This window comes from Myotis davidii, unplaced genomic scaffold (assembly GCF_000327345.1).
Source record: "Myotis davidii unplaced genomic scaffold, ASM32734v1 scaffold323, whole genome shotgun sequence".
Taxonomy (NCBI): domain Eukaryota; kingdom Metazoa; phylum Chordata; class Mammalia; order Chiroptera; family Vespertilionidae; genus Myotis; species Myotis davidii.
Window position 1 is genome coordinate 848,170 of NW_006295491.1, and position 8,799 is coordinate 856,968.

The following is an 8,799-nucleotide window of genomic DNA, read 5'->3' on the forward strand; positions in this document are numbered from 1 at the left end:
GAGGGGCGCGGATGCAGGGAGGGCCAAAGCCGAAAGAATGAGGCAACCCACCCACCCGCGAAAGAAGGCCAGCCTCACCCCCAACATGTAAAATGCAAAACATCTCAGAGCCTCAGCCAGGTAACGGCATTACTAGCAGCCCTAGAGGGACCATCTCTTTGGGAAATGGCGCCACCAGATGGCTGCAGCGAATCCCATCGAGATATACGGCGGCTGGCGGGCCACGCCGCCCCCCCACCCCCATCCCTGTCCCCTCCCCCTCTCCCGTAGCAGGGATGGCCCAAGATCACCGCCCCAGGAGAGAAGGTGACATCATCCACCCGGCCTGCCTGCCGGCCGATGAAAGCCAAGCGAAACACCCAATAGGTCAAGAGGAGTCCCTAAAGCCAGCGCATGTAACACCAGGAGCTGAACCACTCACCGTGTGACCCGGTTCCGGTTACTTAACCTCTCTGTGCCTTGGTTTCCTCGCCACTACTGACAAATTTGCAAAATAATAGTCACACCTATCTGCCGGGTAGCAGTGAGGATTTCAGGAGGCAGCCCCGCAGTCCGTCTGGTAGTACAGCCTGTTGGCCTGGGCTAAGGGATTGTGGTCCACCAGGCTACCCAGGCCGGCCAGGGCCTGCCCTAGCTAACTCCATCCTTCCCCACTCAGGAGTTGCTGTAAAGGCTTAAAACCTCCCAGAAGGTCCTGCCTCTTCTTAAGGAGCAAGCGTTAGAGAACTCAAAGGGTTTGCTGCTTGGGGTGTGCTATATTCTAGGAGAGGAGGTTGTAACAAGGTGCTTTGATTTACTTGCAGCAAGAAGACAGGATTCACATCCGAAGCTCTGCCTTCCCAAAGGGAGCCTTAGGCACTGCTTATACCCCAGTTGGTTAATTACATGGTGATTTCTTCTCTGCAGCTGGTCAAACTTCTCCAATTGAGTTCTGGTGAACTTTAACAAGGTTTACAGTGTCTACAAAATACTATGCTACATTTTAACATGTAGTAAGAATGGCATTTAGTAACGGGCCAGACCTTGTCTTACCTAACACAGGGAAACCCAATCTTTCCAACAGAAAGGAAGGGTAGGTCAGGGCTGCAGTTATTTGGGGGCTAAGAAACCTGTTTCCACTTCGAAGCTCGTGCTGGACTTTGAGAATTAGGAAGCCTATATATTACACTTGTTCCCCTTTTTGCTTGCACTTCCTCTCCGATATGAGTCCATATGCCTTAACTTTGCCATTCCCCAGCGGAAGCGAGAGGCTGCGTTTCCTGGGCTCTCGGTGGACAAAGCAGTTACAGGGGTCTGAGGCCCTCCCGCAGAGCAGAGCCTCTGAGAACGAGAGCCAGCGTCCTGCCCGTCCAGAAACGAAAGCAGAGCAGCGGGGCCAAATCCGAAACACGGATTGACGAGGCTCTTCTTCAGGCCTGCAGCATTTGGGTGGGCTGCTCACGGGAATAGTTTCCTTCCTAAAACCGACAAGTACTAAAAGGACCCGAGGTGGGGGTTGGGGGTGGGGGTGAGGATGGGGGAGCCATGACTCTCAGTTTGTAAAAGCAAAAGCCTTCGGTGGTTTTTGATAAGTGGCAAGGATCTACGAAGACCCGTAGGCTGAGGCCCTAGGCCCGAGGGCCAACCCAGAGCGCAGCTGAGTTAGGGTGAAGGCGCCGCGGCCTGGCTGCACACACGTGCACGCGTCTCCGCGGTTGCACAGCGACCCCGGCTGGGGAGGCGCGCCGCGAGTCACCATGCATCCGCTCTCGTGCGCTTTTCACAAGGTCCTTGAGCTCCAGTTTCCATGGGAGGCCATTCTCCCGTCCCCCTCAATCAGCTCGTCCCCCTCAATCAACTCGTACCGCGGTTGCGCCTGGCACGTGGGCATGCGCTTACCTGGGCGCGAACGAGCGGGCAAGGAAAGGGAGTGGGCTGCGACGCGGAGTGGCTAAGAGGACGCAGCCTGTGCAGGATGAGTGGAGGCTGGGTAGCGCGGGTAAGCGTAGGGCCGCGGGCTCCGGAACCTGGCGGGTCAGAACCGGACAGGAGGCGCGGCGGCGATGGAGACCCCACTGCGGCTCCCGGCTCCCCCTGGCGGCCAGCGGGACCGCGCGGACTCCCTAAACAATGCCGCGGGGCGCCTGGGCCCGCGCTGTTCCGGGGTGTGCGGAGGTGCCCGCCTCAAGCCAAACCGCTCTGGGCTCCTATAGCTCCGCGCTAGGGGGTCTGAGGGACCAGGGCGACCCCAGAAGAAAGCGTTGGGGAGCGGTGGAGGCGAGAGAGCCTTCATTCCACCCCTGGGCTCAAGTTCCAGAATCTCTCCCAGCTCTGGCTCTGATTAGCTGTTTGATTCTAAACGTTTTTCCTTTCGTTTGGGGTTTATTTTCAAAATAGTGTGTCTTGGGAGCGGGGCTTTTCGTCCTCTTGGGGCTTTACTTAGAAACGAAAAGGCCTACGACCAACTCGTCAGAAGAGCCGTCCTTTGCAGCCGCCCCGGCCCTTCCCCCGCAGGAGAAAAGATGGGAGCTGGACTTTTGGATTTGGGGGGACTCCGATTCTGGTCCAGAATTTGCTCTCCCTCCAGACGGCGACTTTCCCGAGTAGTTAACAGAATGAGCTCTCACCACCCACCCATTATCCCCCTCCACGAAACAGTGGGACCACAAAGACAGCAGGACGACTCGGGTCGCCAGGCCAATACATCTCTCAGGAAGAGGGAAGTAAGGGGCCGGCGGACACGGCCAGTTGACGGCTCCCAGTGGGCGGAAAGTAAGATCGCACGCGCCTTACTTCTCAAAGAACTTGGGCGGGATCCCTCTTCCAGCATTATCTCTTTAGATCTGCACTGCCCACCCGCTTGGGAGGCTGAGAGGGAGGAGAAGACCTGTCCCTAGGAAAGACTTGGGGCGAATCCGGGAAAGGAGGCCCCCACCACACACCTTCCCTCTGCTGGCACCCCAGTTCCAGTGTCCAACTGTGAACTTACCATTTGCAGTCCAGGAAGGGAGAGGCGGGCCTGTTTGTTCACCTCTGCACACGAGGCACCCCACTGGCATATGCTGGGTAGTTGAGTCAATTCTGCAAGGCCACGACTAGCACTGGGGGGGGAGGGGGGGTCGCTAGACAGGGCTCCTTCCCCGGCTCCCCTTCTCTCCCAGCCTGCCTCCCTGGCACATTTTCTGCCAGTCCCTTGTGCCCAGCACTGGCCCTTACAAACCGCGCCCAGAGGCCCACCCTCTGGTTCTCCCGAGCTCCCCCGCTCCAAGGCCTGTTGTGCTAGGATCCCTGATGCCTTCGAACTTGAGTCCTCCCAGTCCCTTAAGGAAGGAGGGCAGGCCTTCTCCCAAGCCGGGGAATGGTGGGCCGCAGCGTGTGATTCAAAGGAGACTCTGCAGAGGCGTTCCCACAACAGCAAAATCTCGACTGACCCCAACAAAATAACCACCCCAGCGTTTTCTTTTCCAGGTCAAAGTTTTTGCTCCTACAACTTTATTAGTAATTCTGATTGTTAAAAGGTCAGGGAGGGGCACACGTACGGGGTGGGCCAGGTTGGTAACTGTGTCGGCCTGGGGCGGACAGGTCCCAGGTGCAAGCTGAAGGCACAAAGACCCGGATGCCTGCGGGCTGGCGCCGGGCGATGCAGTTCCCCCGGGAAGCCCCGGGTCAGAACAGAAACTACAGGATGGGGGTCAAACAAACCCTGGTCCGGGCCTCGCAGGGGGGAGGGGGGATGCATCCTCAGAGGAGGGGGGCTGAGTGCATTTCCGCCGGGACCTGGAGGCAAGGCCGCCCATCGAGTGCCCGGGGTCCCCCGATCTCTCGCAGCCCGCGCCCCGCACGCTCACTGTTGGGGCGCAGTTGCCAGGCTGGTCTATTTGTTTGTGGTAAGCACTCCGTGAGCGCGCGCTCGGCCGCACCTTTAGGGGGTCGTGGGGGCAGCCAGAATTTCCTTCCAGGGAGCGCAAGAGGGGCATTCTCAAAGGAAAACCCAGACCAAGTGAGTAGTGACCAACCCTCCTCAGATTACCCTCCGCTGGCTCCTCCCTTGCTCCCCCCGCCTCCAGATTTGCATTAAAAAGGCCAAGAAAACTCTGGCTGGGCCCCAGCAGTTGCACACACTGCTCCCCCGGGTCGGAGCCCCCCGGAGCTGAGCCCGGTCTTGCAGCACGAAGCCGAGCGTCCCGCCCCGGGGTCGCGCGCCCACCATGCCGCAGGGCCCCGGCTCGCTGCTGCTGCTGGCCCTCGCCTCGCACTGCTGCTGGGGCTCGGCGCGCGGGCTGTTCTTCGGGCAGCCCGACTTCTCCTACAAGCGCAGCAACTGCAAGCCCATCCCGGCCAACCTGCAGCTGTGCCACGGCATCGAGTACCAGAACATGCGGCTGCCCAACCTGCTGGGCCACGAGACCATGAAGGAGGTGCTGGAGCAGGCGGGCGCCTGGATCCCCCTGGTCATGAAGCAGTGCCACCCGGACACCAAGAAGTTCCTGTGCTCGCTCTTTGCCCCGGTGTGCCTCGATGACCTGGACGAAATCATCCAGCCCTGCCACTCGCTCTGCGTGCAGGTGAAGGACCGCTGCGCTCCAGTCATGTCCGCCTTCGGCTTCCCCTGGCCCGACATGCTCGAGTGTGATCGTTTCCCCCAGGACAACGACCTCTGCATCCCCCTCGCTAGCAGCGACCACCTCCTGCCGGCCACCGAAGAGGGTAAGCCTGCCCCTTTATTCCCTCCCTCTGAGCTTTTCTAAGACTTTTCCGGAGGAAATTCCGAGGTCCCCGCCCCACATCCCGATGCGTCCCCTCCTGCGGTGCCAGGGACTAGCGGGGTGCACGCTCTCCCTGCCATGGTGTGTCATTGTGACAAATTTTTAGATACACACACACGCGCGCGCCTCTTATTCTCCTCCCGAGTTATTCCAGTTATACCTTGCTCAGGGACAGTTAAAAAAGAAAAGAAAATGTATCATTGAACGGCATCTTTTCCTTATGATATAAAATTGTTTTTGCAACCAGGAGAGCGGAGGGCTTGGAAGTGGCCCTGTGTGGAGGAGCTGGTGAGCATCTGGCTCTGCCTGTTGAAAATTGAGCATTGGTTACAACTGCTCAGGTGTCCAAGGAAAGGGGCATAAAGGGAATCTCCAGGAATCATTTTCTATCACAAATCAGCTTTTATCTTACGAGTGGTTTTAATTAGCCATGCAAAAAAGGAGTTTCCCAAGTTTTTAGAAAACAGGGGGAGTTCCTGTGCAAAACCCATCAAAGCAATGAAAACCTCATGGGCTCTTGATAGTCTTCCTGAAAGCAAAACATACACAGTGAGTCTGCGCTGAGTTAGGTCCCCCCTGGGAGGGAAAGGGGGCTTCCAATCCCTCTCAGGGCTCCAGCAGCATCCCCCTTTCAATCTCTAATTGTTTTCCTACAGCCATCATTAGTTAAAGAAAACGCAAAGTTGCTTAGCAATCTTTCCTGGCAGGCACCATGAGTGTGCAGTCATCTTATTGGTTAGATTTCTAATTTATTGCAAATGTTTGGCATATTTCAAACATTTGTCCAACATACACCACAGACCGACCAATACAGGTTCGTAACATTTTATGTACATTCCTAGAGCTCCTAATTGGAAATGTTTCATTTTGTTTAAGTGCGGGGAGGTAAGGGCAGTTTTATGTGTGTGCTTTTGTTTATTTCTTTCCACTATCAGCACCAACATTATACACTACCTTTCTCCCAAAAGCCACTTTCTCTCTTCAAAATAAACGTTAGAGGTCTTCAAAATGGGCTCTGCCATTTTTCTAATTTGATAAATAACTGTTCTGTCGTGAATCACAGAAAGTTTTTTTCCTATGAACATTCAATTCCATAGTAATGAAAATCAAATTTCACCTAAGTTTTAAAAACAGAACATTTGTAAATGGAGAAATGTTTCTTTTCTTCTTCTTTTTTTCCTTTTCCCAGGAAATCAAACTGTTTCAGAAGAGCCTTCAGTAGGCTCCCTGATCTTTGTGCTCCTGCACATTCCTAGGTGGGGTCAGACCCCAGAGGCAGTTGGCTTCAGTGTTGGTAAGCTTCAGGAAAAGCTGCTTCCTAGTTTGGTTGGCTGGCTTTTGTTTTATGAGTTTGTTTTTGAGAATTTGAAACAAACAAAGAGGAGCAAGAAGAACCTTCCCCAAGGGACAAAGATAAAAATGAAATAAATGTTGCTCAACTGGAGCACAAACCTGGCAGGAAGCTCCAGGTGACACAGAACCGGTTAGAGCAGGCCGTTGTGCTTCCCAGGGTGTTTCCACGGTGGGAAAGAGCCCCTGGGTGACCCTTACCCCACTAGCCACCTTCCCCTGTGCAGTCTTCAAAATATCTTGAAATGCCTCTCCTGAGACAGAGCTCTACCACGGAGACCCTGTTGCACTGGTGTCCAACGGCCGAGAAAGACAATCTTTTGGCCATCGTTTGTGGTTCGAGCCTTCTGGTGCTTTCTCCTCAGAGAGGCTTTGGGAACAACTTTTTCAGAGACTGAGTTTGTCCCAGAGGTGGGGAGGAAGAACTAAAAAGCCTGCACACTCTGCCCCAAGCGCCCTTTTTCTTTGGGATTCACCATGTATTAAACAGAGCACATGGGCACTTTTGTCCATCAAAAAATGGGAGGCATGGAGACTTGCTTAGGAACGAACGCCTGATCCTTCTTTTTCAAAGGAGACAGAAGCTGGGGTCCTGCCACCCTTGCCTGGGCAAGCCCCTTTGAGTTGTTTACAAACGCCACCTGCTGTTCCCTTTTAAGCAAACTTACTCAATTTCCACCTTTCTAGCTCCAAAGGTCTGTGAAGCCTGCAAAAATAAAAACGAGGATGACAACGACATCATGGAAACGCTTTGTAAAAATGATTTTGGTAAGTAATACACCACCACCAACAAAACATTCAAAAGTTTTATTTACCAGTAAAACTTAAGGTGCAAATCATGAAGATGTAAAATACCAACACCGTCCGTGCACCTTTCCTAAAATCATCTAAGTTGGCTCTAGCTTAGTTTCCTCCCTGTGTAACAATCTTATAATGAGTTGTATCTTTTCAGATGAGTTTTATTGTTCTGCTAAGCAATAATCAATTAATGAGAATTATTCAGATTATTAATTTTCAATGGCATAGTTTCATTTCACTTGGGCTTTTTCTTGCCAACAAGCCTTATCCTGGGCTATGGGGTCTTTCCGACACTTGATATGTGCAGCAGGGATGGAAACATGTAAATATTAGCCCCAGCCACACACATTGAAGGCATTAAGTTGGCCACAAATACAAATTGAGTCCAGCGCCAAACTAAAATAATCTTATTTTATTCATAACCATCAGTGACTATATCCAAGACACTGGCTAATAATTGGAGGAGGGATTCCTTCAATTTAAGAAAAGAAAGAAAGAAAGCTCAGGAATTTACTAGGCAAGAAACATGAATGATCCCTGAGGACATGGTGCTTGGGGACAATAAATAATGTGTGATATGTTACTCAAGTTCCATAGAGTGTAAATCACTACCCTTAAGAGAATATTAAAAGAGGGAAGAGGGTTGGACACTGTCCACACAGGACTCAATCAGCACCTTATCTGCTGTCCTCAGGCCTCCGGGGTGAGGGAGGAGCCCAGCTACACACAGGGTCAATGCCAAATTCAAAGTTGGGACTGGCCAAGAACTTCACTCAGGCGCCTGAGGCAGTCTAGTCTTCATCCCATTCCCAAAGCAGGCACCTTTTGATGTGTTTAAGTAGTTGGTGCCCCTTAGAAGCATTCACTGAGGCAGAAGGCTAAACTTACTGGTAAACAGATGTGATCCCTGCTCTATCAAACAATAGTGGCCTCTAACAGGTCTGTATTACTAATTCTACATCCTCAACAAAGTACTTAAGACTGAGAGAAGTCACTCCAGCTCCCACTGTTGAGAATTGCCCTCCCAGAAATCTCAGGTTTGGTTGGGTCCCTCAAACTCTGAGATACTCCTAACCCTGCTCCTTATAACCCCAAGTCTCTCCCAGGAAGTGTCCTGGGTTTACCCTTAGCTGAGAACAACCAGAGACACAGCTTGAGGAGGAGAGCCCCATGCCAAGGAAGGGACAGAGAAAGGAGGCAACTCTGTCCGACCAGTCCTCCCCCTCAGCAAGAGCCGCAGGTGGGATGGTCGTGTGTCATATGTCTATATTCAAATATAGACAGCTCTCAAGGCCTGGCATGTGGGCGGCAGCTATCCCAAATCTCCAGGCTCTTAATCAACACAGTTCCTAGCTTTATGCTACCAGATATGATTAAGGGCAAGAGAGGAAAATATAATTTTAATAAAATATATATTAAAACTTACATAAAACATCTTCTTCTGACAGCTATGTCCTTTGCACTAGATTTAATCCAGATCTCCCTCCTGACTTCCATGAAAATGTTGGTTATATTATGGGGCTCCAAAACAGTCAATTTAGGAGACACACACACACACACATACACACACACAAGACCTTCCTAAGGATGCTCTGTCAAGATTGGGCCAAAAAAATGAGGGGAGTGGGGAATTAGTGCTAGTGTTCTCTCTTCTTAGAGGAAAAAGCCTTTCGAGACAACCATAGAAATCATTACATTTAAAGTACCACACATGTAGATACCTCACAAGCTTTGTTTTCTATTTCCCCACATTCATTTTTGTCCCAAAAGGGCTAATGAACCTACCCTACAGGAAGTACATTCTATACCCCTGGTTTATAAGCAGCATTCTCTATCGCCTCTGTACTTTGGGGAATAGAACGGTAGAAGGAACAAGCATAAAAATCTGATGTATTTAACATCACAC

General features: G+C 52.0%; 1 protein-coding gene across 1 annotated transcript in view; it reads left to right on the forward strand.

Moving 5' to 3' along the window:
• Window positions 1-3,817: 3,817 nt before the first annotated feature.
• The window catches only part of SFRP2 (secreted frizzled-related protein 2), an 8,385-nt gene continuing 3,403 nt past the window's right edge, over window positions 3,818-8,799 (forward strand). The window contains exons 1-2 of the mRNA XM_006770105.2: window positions 3,818-4,686; window positions 6,783-6,863. Of these exons, the coding sequence (XP_006770168.1) occupies window positions 4,188-4,686; window positions 6,783-6,863 (580 nt within the window). The 5' untranslated portion in view covers window positions 3,818-4,187. The remainder of the gene's footprint in view (window positions 4,687-6,782; window positions 6,864-8,799) is intronic.